Below are 20,834 nucleotides of genomic sequence, written 5' to 3'. Positions count from 1 at the left end.
ATATTGTGAATGACATTAAGTGAAAATTAAAATGAAGGTATTGTGAATGTAACATTACCCATTTAAATGTATTTGACTCAGAGTTTATTATAAATTTCTATTCAGAAAAACAAGTTCATCCAATGTTTTTGCATTCAGTCCATTGCGTTTTTGGACACCATTTCCTCAGCTCATAGGGCTCAGATGGAGCTGGGGTACACAAAAACTGTAAACCCAGGTGGAAAAGGTTCGGATAAGATGTCTTCCTATTTCCCCAGTACGTTAAAGGATCCTCTGATCTTGGAATGTTTCTCTCCAACACTCTCCACAATACTAAGGGATTGTCTTTTATAAAAAAAATAAATAAAAAAATTCAGGACTGCCTGGTCAAAAACAGTCTTCCTAGATGCTTGATTTCAAAAATAATAAAACATATATTTATGAAAAAAAATGATGATAATGCTGCTCAATGTCTATATAGGCCTACCTGTGTTATTCTCGGTGTGTTTGTCTCCTCATTTTCATGTTTGGCTCTGTAATGCCTAAACATTGAGGAGGTGCTTTTGTTTGTGTAAGAAAGCTCCGCAGAACAGATGCGACATTTAACCTGCATAAAATGAAATAAATACTTTACACTGCAGGTCACATTGCTGTTTTTCCTATTCTGATAGATTACACTGAAACAAAGACAGACAGTTACCTTCTTTGCAGTTAAAAGATTGAAATGATCCCACACAGCAGAAACTTTTCTTTTTCTTTTGGGCTCCATTTTTTATGGAGAGATGTGTATTATCTGTTTCTTTGCGAGAGTAATTTTGTTTGTTTTTTGGTGGTGACTCATTCCGTTGACAGATGCAGATGTGGTACCTTTTAAACACAGTTTAGTGCGTTGGCAATGAGCGATACAGCAGCTGTATCGATCACGTGACTTTTTCTTAAAGCGACACACGCACCGATACAGGTTTCGCTCTGTGAGCTTGATACATGCGCTGGTGGGTCAGTGCTGCTGGACCCATCACTAATTTTTGGTATTTAATTGAACACGAGCAAAGCTACTAAATACGGAATAGAAAATAGAAAACGTTTTTGCGTTCCATTCCACGCCCCCGGAAGTTTAATGTAGGACTGAAAATATTGGAAAGATTGTAAAACAGTCAAAAACGTAGCCCTTGTAATAACCGGAAATTTTGACTTATGGGTGGCTTTTTTGTGATTCTAACTATGCATTTTTAATGTGTTGGATAACATTTATATTAAATTGAATGTAGTAATAAAATAGTGACGTCTACAGGCGTGTTTAAAATACGTATTGTGGCAGAACTTCCTTCTATTACTTTGAATCAAACTTTTAACTGCTAGAAGTAGCGACCCTAAACTGGATGAAGCTTGATGGATGGATTGAAAGGTATGTAGTTGTTTGTTTTACTTTGCCATGGGACAAACCTCTAACCTCAGCAGGGGCTCTGGTATTTTCAGATACTGTATATTGTTAACTCTGGGTATATTCATTTTAACTGCTAGTGCATGCTCATGCTGTAATATTGTTTGGTCTTTTGTAACAGTGATGCTTAATTACATTGAAAAAGGGGAAGATGGGGCTGACTGTATAAAAATAGCACATTTTTGTGGGTCCTCTGAAATGCTGAGTCTGTGTGTAGCAACGCGACAGAGACATCAATATAAATAAATCAAATGTGATGCATGATTAGCATGGTGTTTGTTATACTTTGAATTTTTTTTTTTTGCTTTTACAGAAGTTTCAGAAACAGGAAAGAATAAAAACTCACGAACATTTTTGTTTATGATCACTTTATTTTTAAAAGCAACGAAAGAGTAACTTAGCCCCCTCAAACTAAACTACTTCTGTAAATAAAGAAAGTTAATGTTCTTTATAGTAGCATAAAAAAAATCTCTTTATAACCAGCTATCCTAAACTCTAAACTCCAATAGTCGTATGACCTTATGATCTCAGTAGATATTAGACAGTAAATAACACAGCACTCTACCACAGTGGTTATCAAAACCCCATATGATTAAAGCTAGACTACTCAGCACACTAAACTAAACACATTTAAATCCTTAACAGTATTAGAAACTAACAACAAACCCCAGCACTACTCCCACTCGGTTTTGTCATTTACATCATTTGTGTTTCCATTATTCTAAGTAAAGTAATGAAATGTCCCGTGGAGCCCCTCACACATTTAGAGACAGCTTTTAGAAATCAGAGCGGACCAGTGAGTGTGCTCTCAGTGAATGCTGTATCTGCTGTTATCTCTGGTCTCAATTGTCTTTATCAGCAGCTTCGGGGCAGGAGAGCTGGAGGCACTTTGGTAGCCATTAGTGCTTTTAGTACTTGAAGAGAAACCTGAAGAAAAACACATGAAGATGTGTAAAACAGAATTTCATAAAATACAAATTCTCTGTCTTTATTAATGTAACCTCTCAGTCCAGAGCATCAAGGGCTTAGTCATATAAAAACATTCGTATTCATACACTAAACTGCCTTAGTGTGTGACACTTACTGTAGTTGGAGATGGGCTGGATGTTGAGGATAGACTGTTGTCCAAGTCTGCAGAGGCAAAAAAGAAACAAAGAAAAGAAAAAGAGGTTATTTATATTTCTACTTTTGTGGACTCTTTAACTCTTCTGTTCCATCCTGGGCTGTAACCATGTGGTGTCAGATTCCCACCCGTAGAGGGCACTCTACCCTAACATTAACCTAAATTCTGTTTCATTTCATCCTGGTGTAGTTCTCACTGATGTCTCTATTATCGCTCTCTGTGGGGTATGATAGCCCTGTTGACCTTGAATTAGATACGCAGAAGAAAATGGGTGGATGAATAAATCATGATAAATCTCCGGCTTCATCTGGGAAACAAAGAGCTGCAAAATGGCTTATCAGCAAAAAGTATAAAAGTCATGAGCACCACAAAGGTTTATCTGGCATTAGCAGAAAGAGCTGAACCTTACAGCATTCACACAATAAAGACAAACAGGAACTAGTTGTTAGCAATACAAAAAACTTTCCATTGGAATCAGATCCTTGTCTGTTTCCACTGTTTCTAATTATTAATTTAAGATTTAAACTACATTATTATTATTGTGGCACACCGACAAATTAAAAAATGTTATTTATTGCAACATTTTCTTTGTATTCAGAGGTTTTCTGAGGGGAAATTTGGGCGCAGGAACAAAAACAGAGTATATAAAAAAATCCAAAAAGAATTTAGCTCCACTGCTTCATTCACTCATCTACAGCGACGTCACATTTTTGTGAAGCTGTTTAATTTACAAAATTATCATATGAATATTTGTATCCATAATATCAATTTTTAATTTAATCACTCTTAGTCTCAGTGCCGGTATGTCGCTGCCAATCTCATTCCAGTAAACCAAGCATCGAACTAAAATTACCCTAATGATGGTCATAATGGTGAAAGTCAGGCTCAAGGATACACACATCCATGCATACTCCATCCATGAGTATGCATAAATAAAGAAATGGTTTATGAAGTAGTTTACATTTAGTCAGAGTCAGCAAACATAAGATTATGCAAGTAACATTGTACATAAGCCCCTTGCAATTTATTCTTATTGGATTGGAAGGATGTATATTCTGGTGAACTCTCTGCAGTGGTAGAGTCTGAATGGAATAACCATAACCACCTGTCCTCCTCTCCTTCCAGCAGCTTCCTGTAGGTGGCGATCTCAATGTCCAGAGCCAGTTTCAAGTTCATCAGGTCCTGCAGGTGAAGACAGAATCAGTTTCACTTCACATAATTTCATTTCACTTATGTTCTATGTTTTCTTGTCTATCCTTTGTTTCTACTTATAGTTTATATTTTCCATCCATGTCTTCTCCTGACTCACCTGATACTCCCGGAGCTGTCGAGCCATATCCTGTTTGGATCTCTGCAGAGCTTCCTCCAGGTCTCTGATCCGAGCTTTGGCTTCTTTCACAGCAAGCTCTCCACGCTCCTCCGCCTCAGCCAGCTGGTTCTCCAGACTGGCACGCTGAAGAGAGGAAGGGAACAAGAGATCATCCATGAGGGACCTGAAATGCATTTTTCTGAGTTTAATGTTGCTTCCATGTGTACCTGTGCTTTGACCGCTTCTATCTCGCTCTGCAGGCGGCTGATCAGTCGGTTGATCTCGGCGATGTCTCCCTTCACGATGCGAAGCTCGTCCCCAAACTGGCTGGCCTGGACTGACATTTGGTCAAACTGCAAATAGAATAGCTGTGAATGGTACGAGGACCGCAAAAGAAAATTATTTCATGTAAAGGAGGGAATCGTGGACGTGCAGTGTTAGCACTGAAGATTATGCCTGGGACCTTTCTGTGTGATGTTTGCCTGTTTTTCCTGTGCGTGTGTGGGTTCTGTCCAGGTACTGTGTCCAAAGACACAGGTGTGAATTGTCTCTTTTTTGTGTTAGCCCGCAATAGACTGATGACCTCTCTGGGTGTACCCCGCCTTTCCATCTTGAATTGGATACATGGTTTCAGACTATTTTCAACCATCGGTTCTGCAGGATGTCAGTGAGCTAATGCTACTGATGTTTTCATCTCAGACACAGAAGCTTTGTGTGGGGCAGCCAGTCAGGAGAAAGTTGTCTTAAAGGGAGAAGAGCTAAAACAGTTACTTTGAGTCCTGGAAAAGCTACTTTTGTACAGTTCAAAATCTAGAACTGGAGCGTGACAGGACACATGTTTATGCAGGGGAACTCTGACAACCGCTTAAATAAGTGACTGTAAAGCGCTTGTGTTGTTAGCGTCACTCCTTTGGTCCAGGGATCATCCTGTTTTCTCTCCTTTACCTTATTCTTGTACCAGGCCTCTGCTTCCTCTCGACTGCGGGCTGCAATCTCCTCATACTGAGATTTGACCTCAGCTACGATCTGCTCCATGTTCAGACTGCGGCTGTTGTCCATCTGCACCACAACTGAAGTATCTTTAATGCTCGCCTGCAGCTCACGCAGCTCCTGGTCAAGTTGAGGGAAATCAAAGAAAAGCAGTCAGTATAAAAACCCGCAAGATCAACTATTGTCTCATGCATCTTCCTGCACTTGTGCCACCCCATGGGAAAAAAGATGATAAAAATATTTTACGTGTTGCTAATATGCTCAGCATATGGAATCACAATGTTAACACACAAACACACTGCATGTCTGGGCCTGTTTCAGTGATACTTCAGTGGTCTGAAAATCTCTCTGGTGACTTAGTGTGTTTTATTTTTATTAATTTAATTTAATTTATTATGAAGATCTCTAGAGAAGTCAGTTGACAACAACAAATGTTTCCGCAGGTTGGCATAAAAAGCATTTCAAAGGCAGACAGTGTTTTGAAGTTGACTCTCCAGTGAGTCATGATATAAAACAGAACAATGAACAAAGTGGAAATTGTAGCTTTATCCGAGAAACAACTGGAAACCAGAAAGGAAGAGTGTGCAAATCCAGGATTATGCCAAGCATGAGGACCTTTGTTTACCTCCTCATACGCGTTACGCAGGAAGTTTATTTCATCAGTCAAAGCTCCGACTTTATCCTCCAGATCAGCCTTGACCAAATAGGCTGAATCTACATCCTAAAACACACAGGGAAACACACAACTGATTAAAAGACACTGATTTTTGTGTTCAAAAATCCCCTGCACTTGGAGGAAATACTCCTGTTTGAGTCATCAGGAAGAACAATGAGCAGGATTTTGTTTATTCAGATTAAGAAAACTTTGAAGGTATGTGTGCAGACACCAAAATAATGTATTTTGACTTCTTTTAAAGAGCAATTTGAGACCCAAAGTTGGAGCCAGAAAAATTGGGAAACTTATAGTATGAAGTCAGAAATCTTTGCTGAGATTACTGTAATGTCTAAGAAATGACACAAGATGCTGCTCGCACAGCTGCACAGGAAAGTTGCTAAATTATTTATGGATTCTGCGTGTGAGAATACAGGAGAGAAAATCTGGACAATGAGGAAGGACAATAGAGGGGCTTGTATTACTCGCCACACCTGTATGAATGAACATGAACGGATGTGTCTATATGCCAACCTTTTTTAAGATAACAAAGTCGTTCTCCAGGTTGTTTCTCTTGTTAATTTCATCTTCATATCTGTGACAGGGAGAGAACAGGGTATTTTATTACAATAAAACATACACCTGTGTATATCTGTGTAGGTTCTCCGCCATGCAGGTCGTACACCTGAGCTGAAAACTCTAAAGTGTCATTTTTTACTTGTGCTTGTAGTCCTCTACCAGACCCTGCATGTTTCTCAGCTCCCCATCCAGCTTAGTTTTGTCATTGTTGACCAGGTCCATCTGGCGCCTCAGACCTGCCATGTAGGCCTCAAACAGGGGTTCCACATTGGATCGGCTGACCCCCTGACCCTGCAGCAGCTCCAGTTTTGTCTCAAGCATCTTATTCTGCTGCTCCAGATACCGTACCTGGTGAGGGAAGAAGACCGAGATCATTTAGCATTTTCAAAGACACGGTGAAGGTTTGTCATAATGCACTTTTTGTTTCTGATCATCAGGATTGAAGGAACAGCTAGAAAACAAAAGTGACTCTATTATAAGATGTTTATCAACATAACAACTCTTGGAAAGTCTAGAGCTATGTCATTATGTCATTTGGGTCGATTCAGTCAGGTCTTCCAGTGGGCATCTTATTAGTGGAGCTTTCATTACTCCAAGACGGGCACCAGCTATCCTCTAATTACAGTCTCTGAACTGGACCCATATGTCTGTGCCGTTGATTCCTTTTGGTTAAATAGACCAGTAGCACTCCACCCTCTCGACCAATTTGGGTCACTTCTGCCCCCCCCCCCAAAAAAAACAACAACAAATAAACAAATAAACAAAAAACAAAACAGCATGGCAGCAGCCAACAGTCCAGAAAGCATTGGTGGCTTCTCTTCCAAAATCCAACTTTTAGTCCAGTTAATTTTGGTGCAGTGGCCAAACTACAACTGCTACAACTTCTATGTTCATACGTAAGCCACCTTTCTTCATAGATGGCAGAACTCTGCACTGATCATTGAATTTAAACTCTTTTAAAGTCACTATTACCCCCAGTGTTTCTTAACATTTGGAAAATGGCTATTACAGCACATAGGTGGATTGTATGGCTCATTGCTCTTTTGTAATGTATTGCCTCATTGCTGTATTACGACACTGTTGTTTTTGCTGACAATAAATTCTTGTTTTTCTCCTCGTTTTTCACAATCTTCAGAAAAATGCTTTCAGTTAATAAATAGAGTTTTTGCTTTTTTCTTAAATAATTTCTGCTTCTACATTGAATCTCTTTAGATTTTCAACTAACTGCTTATTGTTATTAAGAAAATAACCATCTGTTTAACCATTAAAGACTGCAATCATCAGCAGCAGCTCCAGAATAAGGCACAGAGGAATGCCATAGCTCCAGCAGATAACCAGCTCGAGCTCAGTGTCAACACCTGAATATATTCCAGCCCTGTACTTGCCCGGCTCGTGTTTCTTACCTGCAGCCAGGTACATCCAGCGCCTATTATACCTTCCAACACAAAGCCCGTGTTCTGTTCATGACAGAATAACCTCCCTCTGAGACACAACCATACCGTGTCTAGTCTGATCTATCAGGTTACAAATTGAACTCAATGGGACGGAAATGGGACAGATAGCTTGAATATCCAGCATCCCAGTGCCATACATTCATGCAGTAAATGACCATTTAATCTCAGATGTTTAACTCCAACTTTGATGTTCACTGACGTGCAGCTTTAACTGGAGTCATTGTCTTACAACAAGTGAGACGTTGTCTTCCTGATGCATTTCACTAATTACTTCTCTGCATGAGAGAAGCAGCTCACTAATGTTTAATTTAAACAGTTCCTCCTAAGTAGGATTGGATTATAGTTGTCACTGCAAGGTCTGTTTATTTATCAATTCACTCAACTTTGCATTTTAGTAATTGTCCTCATCTGTAAGGGGGTCATTTTACAACATCCAGATTTTAATCCCAGGTTAAGCAGAAATCCAATCTTGGATAAATGAACAAAGAGGGGAAAACTGGGCTAGACATCTTTTAAAAGCCAGGTTGATTCTCGTGAGCTTCTGCAACAGAAGGTCTCTAAGAACAAAGACTCTTTGTGTGGGGGAAGTCACATAAGCCATCTCATTTACGGAGACGAATGGACGGTGTTTCCAAATGTTTTCTATGAACATTCACAATATTTGGTCTTATTCGGTGGATAGACTGTCTGGTTTTATTTTACAGCTCTGCAGAACTGCACACACAAAATATCAAATAAACTCCAAAAGCATTTAAAATGAAGATGTTTTGGTGATCTTTTAGTTTTTTAGCTACAATTTACACACTTTTAGCTACTTCAAGAGGTATTAAATCATTACCTTAGATTTGTCATTGATGTCATTGTTATTGATGTCTTCATTGAACTGAATAAAAATTCTTATTATTAATATGTTTTATTCACTAATTGAATCTTCACAAAAATATTTGCATATTTTTGGGCATAAAGTTCTCTGTACATTTCTTTAAATGTGCACAAAAGTAATAGAGGTACAGGACATCAGAGAATATCAAAGATTGTTAACAACCTTTCTGATAAACATTCTCTTTGGGAAACTATGTCAACATTCACATAGCTCAAAAAAACAGGAGGTTTATTTTGCACATTTGGACAAACGGGCTTCCGTCCAGCTCAGCTCTCTGTTTCTGTACGCCTGAAGTGAATCTCCGCTGATGTGAGAAGCCAACAAAGCCTCTATTGTGAAAGTGTTACCTACTCCGTGAGAAAGCAGAGATGTTCCCTAAGTAGGGTATCGATGTCCAGTGTTATCACAGGGCCGATTGCTCCTTCTGTGGGAAATGTGTGCAGCCTGTGTCCTTCAGGAACTTCAACAAGGCATCTTCTCATTCACATTTACTCCCCTATTTGCTTTTTCATAACACTTAGAATAGAAACTTAGGGTCCTATATATATGCTGCCCACGATAATGTTATTTCTACTTTCAATTAGCCAACAAGACTGCAGCTTTTTCATAACATGTCTAATAAATCCACAGACTCATAAATGCACAATCTTGATATCCTGGGCATGTCAAAGTTCATCTGCATTGTTCATAAACAAGAATTTTACAAATAGCTGCAAAAGCCACGATGATGCAACCTTAAAACAGCTTTTCCACAAATGTATTTTTTAAAAAAAAATGTGTAAGTGATTACTGCTGCCAGCCCAATAATGTTTAACCATCTCCTATAAATGTTCTCCTGTAAATTTGGACAAAACTAAACAGCAAGAAGAAGAGACTGATCTGAACTTTAGACTGAACACAATAAATAAGAAAAGGCTTAAAAAATTCTAATACTACAAATTAATGGAAATAAATGCACAATATTGGTGGTGAGAAAAGGGATGAGTCACAAATACACAAAATGAAAAATAAATGTCATTTAAAAACTTGAATGAAATATAAAATTGTAAAATATACGCAACTAATGCGGAACCTGGCTGAACACTTTATATCTTTATAACAGTTCTTTGAGCTAGACAGTGTTATGTTCCTCTGCTGCATGAAAAACAAGTGTAAACTGAACTTGCTGTAGATAATTAGTTTGAAATTGGAATAAAACAGTAGCTTAATTTCCTTTTACATTGAGTCAGTTTTTCATTCAAACTGAAGAAGTTACAGCTGAAGCTGCTCGAGCTTTTTAGTCCTCGTAGTAGTACCACTCTGAAGTAATCTAAACATAAAGATGCATTTTTATACTTTACAGCTGTGTGATGTTTAGATAAGAGGAATGATAAAACTTTGAAAACTATAATGTATATTTTCTTCATAAATTATCAAAATACTTAGTAATAATTTCTGAACCAGCCTCAGCAGAGGTCTCTTTACCTTATCTATGAAGGTTGCAAAGCGGTTGTTGAGGCTCTTGATCTGCTCCTTCTCGTGGGCTCGGCTCATGGACAGGTTTGGATCGATCTCCAGGTTAAGAGGAGCCAGCAGGCTCTTGTTGACGGACAGGGATGCCAGCGGAGCCCCCAGGCCGTGGTGATGCCCGTTGGTGCCCGCATACAGAGAGCTGCTGCTGAGGGAGATGCCACTGAAACCTCCCTGAACTGGACCGAAACCACTCAGCCTCCTGGAGCCGCTGCTGCTCCGAACTGAGTTACTGGAGCTGATTCGCTTGGTACGACTCAGACTCATGATGAAGCGAGATGGAGGATTAGATGAAAAACAGCTGATAAATGTTTGGATTGGCTGGAGATGACAGAGAGAGATGATGAAATTTGAATTGGACTGAGCAGAAAATGGACGACAGAAGCAGAAAGAGAAGTGAAACAGGTGAGTGCAGGATGTCTGAACACAGTAAGGTGTCTCAGGTGTCTCATGACCATTTAAACCTCCCCAGGGTGGAGCCAGAAGAGGAGGAGAGAAGCAGGGACGCAACAGAGCTGTGGTGTAATATATCCAGTGTTTACAATTTAAGGCCAAAAAACTCTTAGTTTACAGCATTTTAACAATCTAAAGAGGAGACGAGACTTTGGACAAATTGTGAACTTCCCCTTTTGCTGACGTGACACACTGAAGACAAAAGGTCAATCTTCATGTTTTTGTGTCAGTTTTCCTACTTTTTTTCTCACTTTATTGCCTCGAGAAGGTTAACTGACCTGAGAACATGTTGGTGTTTCCATAGTTTCAGTGGCCCAAACATTGCTAATGCAGCAAGCCAGTTATACGTGTTAAAGTGTTGATCTCTAATGCAGTTTTCTTCTGTGACTTACTACTTCAAATTAAATATATAATTTGGGTCAATTATGAGATTTATTAAAAATAATTTAGACAGCTGTTTGTTCTAGTTTCATAACTGGTGGGAACGTTAACTCGGCTGTTGAAACTGTGGTGTCAGTGGTTTGTCAAGTCACATTTCAGACATAGAAAGAGGTCATCGGTTGGAACATAGAGCAACACTGAAGTACATTGCTGTGTTCTGTGGTCTTCTAAACCTGCTCAATATAAGCGAGACGTGGTGACTTTTACAGAAAGACAAGCAGAAAGGATGGTAGCCTCATGCATCTTGCTGCACCGTGCATGGGCATCTTCACTTTGCTGCGATGCTTCCTGGCTGAGGACCTCTATAACATTATTACATCAGTACTTATTATCAAAGTATAAACTATTAGCAGACAGACAGGAGTGCTGGAGGGATATTTTTAGAACTGAACCTTTTGTGAAAGTAGAAATATCTCATGAAGAAAACACCTAAAATTCACAGAAAAAAAACGTTTGTAGTCAATATCTGAAAGTGAAATTAAAATATCAATGGAAAAATTAATGTGGCGAGTTGGCAGAAAAACTGGGTAAAGTTTGTATGTTCGGTCAACCAAGTTTTCTCATAGATATTAACCTGAAAATAGTGGAGCCTGGAATTCATTTCCATTCACTTTTATGTAGTACCACATCACAAAAACAGGATATTGGAACGTAAAAGCCCTGAACCTTTATAAGAAAAGACACCTAAACAATGAAACAATCTTCTGTCAGCACCTGGTGACAGTGGGAAGGAAAAACACTTTTAACAAGAAGAAACCTGCAGCAGATCCTGGATCAGGGAGGGCCAACCATTTGCTGTGAGCAGCTGAGAGATGAGAAGAAAGAGAAAAGGAAGCACAGGACGACCGGCTGACCTTTTCATATGCCACTCTAACTCCTCTGTGTCACACATTTTAGCCAAAGTGGTTGGTAAGAAAAACCTAATTTGTTAACATGATCACAGAAGTTACATAAGGTTACTTGGATACTTGCTTATGCTAGCTCTGTTTCCACAAATGCACAGATTTTAACTGATTTCAAAGCAGTGAGGCAGAACCAGCGGCATCTTGTTCAGCCCTCTGGCCTCACAGATAGAATAAATAAAACATTCTGTAAGCTAAACACAGGTTATTATGATCTAAGCAGCTTACAGGCTGGAAAAATAAAGTCCCATCGATTTTGCCGTTGCTGCTGACTTCCAGACAGTTGCCCCAACCCCCAACGATGCCGGCCTTCTGCCTGGCTAAAGGTAGGACTCCAGCTTAGTTGCTGGCCAACCCTGTCAGTTTGTGTGTCCAGAGTGATTCAGTCACTGTCACCACGGCTGGTGTCGCATCCTGCCACCTGTTTTGTTCACCTCCAGCCTTGCCTCCAGAAGGTCACCGTTACTGCTGATGCCAGCCCTCTGTCAAACCATTGTCTCCTCCCACTTCTTCGCCAGTCTCCAGAAAAGTCCTGTTTCTTCTCCCAACGCCAGCCTCCAGAGTTCCTCTATTTCAGTCACTGGCAAGCTGGTTGGCTTCCGGATTACTTGATCTCACTGTTGGCCTCTGCAGGTGAGCGTCTTGGATTGATTTTTGAGTTTCTAAGTAACAGCCATAAAGCTCAGTCCTTTAGTTAATGCCTTGGGTCCTCCTGTGCCTGCCACACAGATGTACCCGACACTTTCCTGTTTAGCTGATAGGCTCAGTCACTTCTTTGTGGTCACACTGAATAAAACATTAAGTTTATTTTCTAAATTTCATCATGCGATGTTTAAGAAAGGAGGATTGTCAGTGTTAAGCTCATTGGCTAATGACTTGTGACTGACAAGTTGAGCAGACCGAATTTTTTTTAATCTTGAAATGTCAAAACAAGATTTCAGAAAATTGTGGTGGTTACATCTGCTTTTAATGCTGTCTGTGTTTAGCATCATGGTTTCCTGACAGTTTTTCACGAGGCCAGAGGTGTATCCACAATGCACCTGTGCAAAAACCCTAAAAAACATGCTAGACTCTAAGTTTGACAAGCTCCAGGCTGTGTTGAGAGGATACAGGCAAGCTCACGACAAAACCCTTAACGCTACTGCTGGAAACTGTGGTTTAGATTCGGTTTAAGTGTTGCATCATGGCGCTCTGCACCAAAGAACATTTCTTTGTTCTGTTTTTTTTAAACATCCTTCACAGTCACCTTAAATTCATTTGATGTGGCTACATATCTGGTGGTATGCATGAAGAGAGAACACAAGAGAGAACAGTCAATAGCAAAACCTCTACATGCCCATCCCCTTTGACAAAGTTCTTATTTCCACAACCTCACTTATCAGAAAACACCAATCAGATTGTGATCTGATTATGATCATGCTGAGTCATTCTGTGTGGTTGTGTTTGCTCAGAGTTTCATTTTAAATGCTGCTCTCACCTTTTGTAATGTTTACAGTTACACCCTTATTAATTTAGCTTTTGTTTCCCATGTTTTGTCCAAAAAGCATGCAAAAAGGACAATGCAGATTTTTTCTTTTTTACATTGCTTTAAAAGACAAATGAGCTTATTGAACATGTAGATAGTTACACTGATTTAAAAAAAATCCCTATAAACATAAAAAATGTCCAAATCAGCATCTACATTTTTCACATTGATACTAGTACATAATAATAACAGACTGGTTAAGAATGTTTGACTGCAATTCTTTTTGGTAAATGCTACTTTCATGCATCATATATTACTCTATTCCACAGTATTCCAACTTCCTTATGTGTTCTTTTTATCTGAAAATTATTTACAAATACCCGACTTCATTTTCACATTTCATAAACAAGAAAGTCTTCGAACCAACAGCCAATAAGATCACTGCCTCATTGCCCTTTTCAACATGCAGATTACTTACTGAAATAAATAAGCATTGTTGTTTGTTTATATTGTTGACTGATTCAATGACTTTAAGCGTTTTATCAGAACAGAAGCTGTAAGAAACTGCAAGAGAGCAAAGAGTCAAACCTAAAGCTTGTGTGTGTGGCTTTTCTTACTCATCATCTACTCATCTAGCATTGGGTTTATCGTTGCCGTGATAGCAACCCACAAACAGGCTAAAGGTTTAAGTTTTTCAGTTTGAAAGCCTGGAGAGGCATTTAAACGAAAAACACTCAATAGATGCAGGAGGAAAAAAATGTCACAAGCGCCTCATAACATGCTCTTTCCAGGCAGCACAACCACAGGCGTTGTATTTACTGAAACATTAGTATGGTCTGTGATGCCTCACAGTTTGACTGACCGCACAGGCTCATCATAGCGATCCTTTTAAAGGTTGCACTCATGCAGAAACGATATAAGTAAGAAGTCAAGGGCAAGCAGATGAAAACCACAGTCTGAATATCAGGGTCTGACTCAACACCTCAAAGACGAAAGGCTGAAAAGATGATGCATGCTGTGCACGATCTTATGTTTCTCTATCTTCTAACATGTCTTGGACAAAATGGTAAGATTGCAAAATGTAATTACTTATCTATTGAAAAAATCCTACATTAACTTTTTTCCTCTCACTCTTGCAGGGCATGGAAGTGAAATCATAAATGGCAAAAATGTCCCACAGAACTCAATGCAGTATATGGCTTCTGTGCAGATCAATGGAAAACACGTATGTGGAGGATTTCTTGTCAGTGAAGACTTTGTGCTCACGGCTGCACATTGTTACAAAAAGTAAGTGAACAAGCTGTGAACTTTTATTTGTTTTTCTCAAAAAACCCAGCTAACACCTGCTTAATATTCACTCGCTCAGTTCTCCTATGGAGGTTGTAATTGGAACCCACAACCTGAAGAAGGTTAATAACAACAAAATGAGATACAGTGTAAAGACATGCAAGCACCCACAATATGACAAAGCTGAGTCTGGTAATGACATCATGCTCCTCAAAGTAAGTAAATATCTTTGAATGTGAATCATTACAGTCACAATCAAAAACAGGTCAAATGCATCACTGCTTTCAACAACTCCACTTGGTACTTCACCAAAGACTTGATATAAGATCAGAAATGTACCGAGTTGGTTTCTATCAGTCCTTTTATTCTTTTCCTTTGTTGCTTCTTCTAGCTCTCGAGGAAACTTCAACTGGACAAGAAAGTGAAACCGATACAACTGGCAAGGAAGGAGATTAAAGCAAAAGACAATGTAAAGTGTCAGGTGGCTGGATGGGGTTTCACAGAAACCAATGGCAAAGCTGTTGATGTGCTGAGATGGGTAGATGTGCCTCTTATTGACCTTAAGGTCTGTAAGAGAAAATTGAAAGCCAAAGTTACTCTTCCAAAAGGTGTTATCTGTGCAGGAGGATCTGACACAAAGAATGGATTCTGCCAGGTATGTCCTCTGTTCTTTTAAAGAAAGTATCACTTCACTTGTAGCGTTAAATAGAAGATAAATAAAACAAGTGTCTTCCTCCTTACAGGGTGATTCTGGTGGCCCTCTGGTGTGCAATGGAACAGCGGTCGGTGTTGTGTCTTTCAACATATACAGAAATTGTGAATACCCAAATTGGCCCAACGTCTATACAGATATATCAAAGCACCTTTCCTGGATCAAAAACATTCTGAAAAAAAAGCAATGCTAAGTATACACTGTAACAATGTGCAATCTGCAATATCTGGCATTATAATACTGTATGTGAACTGCAGGATAAATGTAAAATAGCTTCAGATATCTCTCCTGTATTGCAAAGATATTCCTGCTTGCTCTTAAATTAGAAATAAAAAATAATGAAGCTACTTTCAAATCATGTGTCATTTTTTCAGTTAGTTTGGTTTCACTGATGTTTTTTAGCGATAAAAACAAACAAACTTGTTTTTGTAGCACATTCATATCTGATGTTTGGTTTGCACAGAAATTTCCTGTGAGCCGGTGCTGCAGTGGTTAACATAGTCATGTCACCGTGAGAATCTTCTGGGGCTTTTCTGTGCTCAGTTTTATTTCACCTACTTTTAATTTTAAGACATGCACGTCGAGTAATTTGTGACTGTAAACTGGCAACTCTCATGTGGCTTGTAGTCTCCCTGTTTTACCTCTGTGAGAGTCTTTTCTTTGGTTACCAGTGCACCATTCAGTTCAGTTCAATTAAATTTTATTCATACAGCACCAAATTACAACAACAGTTGCCTCAAGATCCTTTATATTGTAAGTTACAGACCCTACACCATGTTTTGATGCACTGGCAGCCTGTTGAGGGTGTACCCTGCCTCTCACACAATATTATGTGAGAAATGCTCCAGGCTGCTGAGACCCTGCTTGCATACACAGTAAAGAAAATGGATGGATGGACTCGTCCTGTTAGACCATAAGTCTCTTTTTCATATGTGGTGGACAGAAAATGACAAATGTCTGTTAAATCCTTGGCCATTTAATGTTTTAAATGAAAAAAAAAAAATTGTAAAGCATTCGTTTCAGTGTGACTGTGAGAACACTGGAAACTGTGGTTCCTGTGGTTTAACTATAGCCAGAGAGAGATCCAAAAAAGTTCAGAAAATAAACAGTTCCGGAAGTCTCTGTCTCTGCACCTGAGATCTGTGAAATTGGTGGTCTCTTTCAAAAAGCAGCTAAAAACGCCTCTTTTAAAACTTGCTTTTAGTAATTGTTTGTTTGAACGATTTTGATAAGGATTTTGGAAGGGACTCAGGCGCAGGCCAGGTTTTTCTGTTATGCGAAAGACAGTGCGTTTATTTACAGTGAACACAATCACCAAGTGGCTATATACAATGTGCAGGGGAAAGGGGTCCAGGTCGCCAGGGTCCGTGGGGAAACAGGGTTAGGGGAAAAGGTGCTCCACACTCTCTGTACAAAAGCTCCAAGTCCTCCTCCTCTGCCACTCCTCTCGTAATCAGGTTCCATAAACGATCTACACACAAAAGGTCAGGTTAGTGAGATCATCACAAAAGCTTTAAAGATTCAGGTTTACAGATGCACAAGTTGACTGATAGCTCAACGATCCAGCGAAGACTGGCGCAGATCCGCCATCTTAAGCAGTACTGATCGCACCGGGCGATCCGCAGTAACTCGCTAACGGAGATTTGCCGCGTTAATGTGGTTATGGCGTTAACGTAATTTAACGAGATTAACACTGCCAGCACTAGTTTGAATGTTTTAACATTTTGGTTGTGAAGCATTTGTGATATTTATCTTGATAGGTGCGACCTAAATAAAAATTTTACTTTGAATGTCTCACCCATCTAGTTTATCACCTACGTCTGTGCCACAGTGCATCCACAGTGGTTGTGGGGGTTAAAGCAAAAGTTTATTCACACCGACTTAAAAGAAACAGCTTACATTTAACAGTTCTACTAGACAGACAGCAATTAGCAGTGCAATAGATAACAGCAGTCAAGTCATCCATCCAGCTAGACCCGCCCCTGCACAGTTACCAGCTGTCAGCTACAAAGGATCCTGGTGTTATTTGTCTCTCAGAAATAGTTCATAACTTCCCTTCAACTTGACATTGTTTATCTTTTCTTGTCTTTTGGTTTCTGTTTCTGTGTTCCATGGTTGCTGTCTCCCCTAGTCAAGTCCACGTCTGTTATGTTTCCTGATTTACTTTGAAAGTCTGTGTCCTATGTCACTGTATTGAGTTTTGCTTCCTCTTGGTCTTGTCATGTCAAATTACTCCCAGCTGTGCTCTCCTCCTGTGTAGCATTCCCCTCGTTATCGCTCAATGTATTTAAGCCCTGTGTTTCTCTTTGTCAGTGTCACGTCTTCTGTGATCCATCCCTGAGGTCAGGTTAACTGTTTTTCAGGATTTCATGCAGGTCATGGTCAAGTTAGCGAATTCATGTATTTCATAGTTTTTTCCATCCACCTGCACAAGTCTTGTCATTTCTAGTGTTTTCCAGTTTAGGTTTTGGTGATGTGATTGTTAGGGACAGTAGAGAATGACAGGAAAGCGGGGAGAGAGAGGGGGGGGACATGCATCAAAAAGGCGCAGGCCGGCCTGCTCCTCCAACTGAGCTTAACCTGTGCTTAGAAATTATATTCTCTGTTAACTGTAGCTTAGATCAAAGGGGATCAAACGCTAGCTTATTTTGATAAACAACATTTTTATATGCAAAACTCGAGTGGCATTACGGGTGGCAAGAGATTATTTTAGGGTGGCACATGCCATAGCAATTTACATAGCATACTGCGTAAAATCAGTACATTTGAATGAGGTATCAGTGGGTTAACCCCTAAAGGGTGATAACTTAATATTGCGTTGCTTAATATAATTTCAAAGGCCATAATTTAATCTAAAAATTAGATTTGCTGAAGTAACTGTGATATCATTTGGGTTAAAAAAGTGTTTTTGTGCATTTTTATTCTGCACTTAAGTTCAGTAAATTTTCCATTCTTATGCTAAGAAGTTGTCTGGGTCGATTCTTTCGTTGGTGTCTAAACTGCAGGAAAGGGGTTTACTGTTAGTTTCTCTGATTCCTGTCTATATAAGAACTATTGTGGTATCTGTTCTACACTGTAAAATCTAATGAGTTCCCAGAACTAAAAAAAACTATACAAACTCGTTGCCTGAAAAAATTGAGTAAAGCTTACTTACAGCGTTTAGTTCTTTAGCCATCAGAATTATTGTGTGAAGGCCAAGAAACATGCCCAACGGATTTAATTTACCAAGTGCATCATTATGGCCTTACCGTATTGGTCCATTTGACTGACCTTTGTTATTATTATTTATTTATGTGACGTCATTTCCAGAGTAAAACTGCAAAGGATTGTAGGTACAAGTGGTGAGCTAGAATGGCAAGAAGCGGTTGAATTATTAACTGCCATAGCCGGTCGCATGATTTGAACCTAATTTGTTGCGCTATGCTGCTTTATTTACTGTGGCTTTGCGGGCTAATGTTGGTTGTGTTTTGTAGGTAAACTAGCCAACAAAATGCTGGAATGCGATCCAAACTGGGCACCCTCTATCAACCTGGGTCATACCGAGTTTAAAACTGCTACCACAGATTTGATCGGTTAAGAGGTAGACCGATATCAAACAGTCACGAAAAGTCCTGCATTCCTTTTCATTCCATTTCTCCCTATTTTAATATCCTATGATATGATGGATATATTTCATGATATTTTCACAGAACATCATTCCACGGTTTTCTAATGGGTATTTCTGAAGACAATTTTTGTGACTGGTAAACTTACCTTTGTACAGACGACGGTCTTATGTTCTACTCTGAAGATTTCAAGGTCCTGTACCCATCCTTCAGTAAACTGGACCTGGGCTTGTTGCAGGGATCTGAAGTTACCAAACACTTCATGAGTGTATGCACTCAAACTTAGGCCCATATAATTAATGAGTGTGATGAAAGCTGGGCAACACGCTAACGTCCTTGCACGACACCACAGCAATAACCTAGATAACTAACTAACATTTAATACTAAATATTCAATGTTATTTTGTAGCATGTAAGACCGACAGCGCACAATGGGCTTTGAGGGAGCAGCCAAGAAAGATATAGTTTGTGTCTGTGCGCACCCATGTGTGCACCTGTGTGCATACAAAAGGTTTCTCCATGTAACGATCTGCTAGAAGGCGTGGGGAGCCACAGCCCCGCCCCCCAAACATGCTCTATACCGCACCTCCAGAGAGGTGATGGTGCCTAGACCCAGGAGATGTTACCCTTTTTCCTTGGGTGGAGACAAGCAGACTACCCCAGGTCCGGCAGCAGCAGGGAGGCCCTGCATCCAGACCCCGATCCGGTGGAGATGAAGCCAGCTGCAGAGGTGTGCAGGTGGATAGCGAATGAGCAACAGCTTCTAACTTTTCACTAGTACTCATTTATTTAGAATATCAAAAATAAGAGTGCTACCTCTACCACACGTTACTTGAGAGCCCACTAGTCCGCATACACACGGAAGAATCCATTACAGAGATGATACAAAGAAGAACAAAAACAGGGGTGACACACCAGTTATGAGACCGGAGGCGCCACCATGCGGCGCTACACTGCATTACAACAGCAACTGCTACATGATGCGTGCTGTTCTAAAGTGCATTTAAAACAACACTTATATTAATATTACACTGTATGCAATTAAAAAAAAAACAATTAAATAAACTTCATGTAATCAGCCCAACTTTTATTTTCAAATGCAAAAAAGTATATCAGCCAACATACTGGACACCGTTCTGCTGAACAACAAGCAATTATATTGCCATCATTGTTGTAATCTTACAGCAAAACAAAGTCTCCGATTTAAGATATAATTGCAAATGTAATTACAGAAGAAAGTTTTTAACATTGTCCCAATTTCCCTTAAGTACAGTGGCAGTGGATGTGGGTTGGAGATGCAATGACCTTGAACATGCAGGTGACCATCTTCCCTGACCAACCATCTGTGACAGAGGACTCATCCTTCCTGGTGTCCTCTAAGCAAACCATCATATTTTAGAGCACTAACTTATTTGCTGTCTAAAACATTTTGTCTGCATTTGCTATAGAACAGAAAGACAATTCAGACAATCTCAGGCTCCCTCCCCATCCGAGAGCTGACATTCAATGTCCCGTTTGTCAGTCTGCATAGCCCTGACCACCAGTCAACACACAATAATGTCATGAAAGCATATTTTTAAAGAGGCTATGCAAACATGGGCAATAACTTTTCATTCTGATGATCTGCAGAATAATTTGGCTGTAATCATTGGCTTCCTGTTAAATCCAGAATTGACTTCAAAATCCTGCTCCTCACATACAAGGTCTTAAATAATCAGGCCCCATCTTATCTTAATGACCTTGTAGTACCATATCACCCTATTAGAGCACTTCGCTCTCGCTCTGCAGGCCTACTTGTTGTTCCTAGAGTATTTAAAAGTAGAATGGGAGGCAGAGCCTTCAGTTTTCAGGCCCCTCTTCTGTGGAACCAGCTTCCAGTTTGGATTCGGGAGACAGACACTATCTCTACTTTCAAGATTAGGCTTCAAACTTTCCTTTTTGCTAAAGCATATAGTTAGGGCTGGACCAGGTGACCCTGAATCCTCCCTTAGTTATGCTGCAATAGACGTAGGCTGCCGGGGGATTCCCATGATGCATTGAGTTTTTCCTT

The 20,834-nt window shown here is 39.7% G+C and overlaps 2 protein-coding genes and 1 long non-coding RNA gene across 4 annotated transcripts in view; 2 read left to right on the top strand and 1 right to left on the bottom strand.

Moving 5' to 3' along the window:
* The first annotated feature begins 948 nt into the window (after window positions 1–948).
* LOC309706122 lies at window positions 949–4,167 on the top strand. The gene is made up of 4 exons (XR_014276682.1): window positions 949–1,384; window positions 3,672–3,722; window positions 3,818–3,912; window positions 4,113–4,167. It is a non-coding gene; the product is annotated as an uncharacterized lncRNA (long non-coding RNA).
* Window positions 1,788–20,834, bottom strand: part of LOC309706110 (intermediate filament protein ON3-like) — a 114,720-nt gene continuing 95,673 nt past the window's right edge. For both annotated transcript variants that reach the window (XM_082532345.1, XM_082532344.1), the window contains exons 4-13: window positions 9,875–10,240; window positions 6,213–6,421; window positions 6,029–6,089; window positions 5,468–5,563; window positions 4,798–4,962; window positions 4,080–4,205; window positions 3,853–3,996; window positions 3,649–3,725; window positions 2,505–2,551; window positions 1,788–2,347 (exon numbers count right to left, since the gene is read on the bottom strand). In XM_082532345.1, coding sequence (XP_082388471.1) covers window positions 2,229–2,347; window positions 2,505–2,551; window positions 3,649–3,725; window positions 3,853–3,996; window positions 4,080–4,205; window positions 4,798–4,962; window positions 5,468–5,563; window positions 6,029–6,089; window positions 6,213–6,421; window positions 9,875–10,186 — 1,356 coding nt within the window. In that variant the 5' untranslated portion in view covers window positions 10,187–10,240 and the 3' untranslated portion in view covers window positions 1,788–2,228. The remainder of the gene's footprint in view (window positions 2,348–2,504; window positions 2,552–3,648; window positions 3,726–3,852; window positions 3,997–4,079; window positions 4,206–4,797; window positions 4,963–5,467; window positions 5,564–6,028; window positions 6,090–6,212; window positions 6,422–9,874; window positions 10,241–20,834) is intronic.
* LOC309706120 (mast cell protease 1A-like) lies at window positions 13,406–15,527 on the top strand. Its single transcript, XM_082532364.1, has 5 exons — window positions 13,406–14,246; window positions 14,320–14,467; window positions 14,547–14,682; window positions 14,859–15,122; window positions 15,211–15,527. The coding sequence occupies exons 1-5, from the start codon at window positions 14,186–14,188 to the stop codon at window positions 15,370–15,372; spliced, it is 771 nt and encodes a 256-aa protein (XP_082388490.1). The 5' UTR covers window positions 13,406–14,185; the 3' UTR covers window positions 15,373–15,527.

The sequence above is a fragment of the Aulonocara stuartgranti genome, assembly GCF_965226115.1.
Source record: "Aulonocara stuartgranti genome assembly, chromosome: 5".
Classification (NCBI taxonomy): Eukaryota; Metazoa; Chordata; class Actinopteri; order Cichliformes; family Cichlidae; genus Aulonocara; species Aulonocara stuartgranti.
This window is presented reverse-complemented; position numbering and strand designations above follow the sequence as displayed.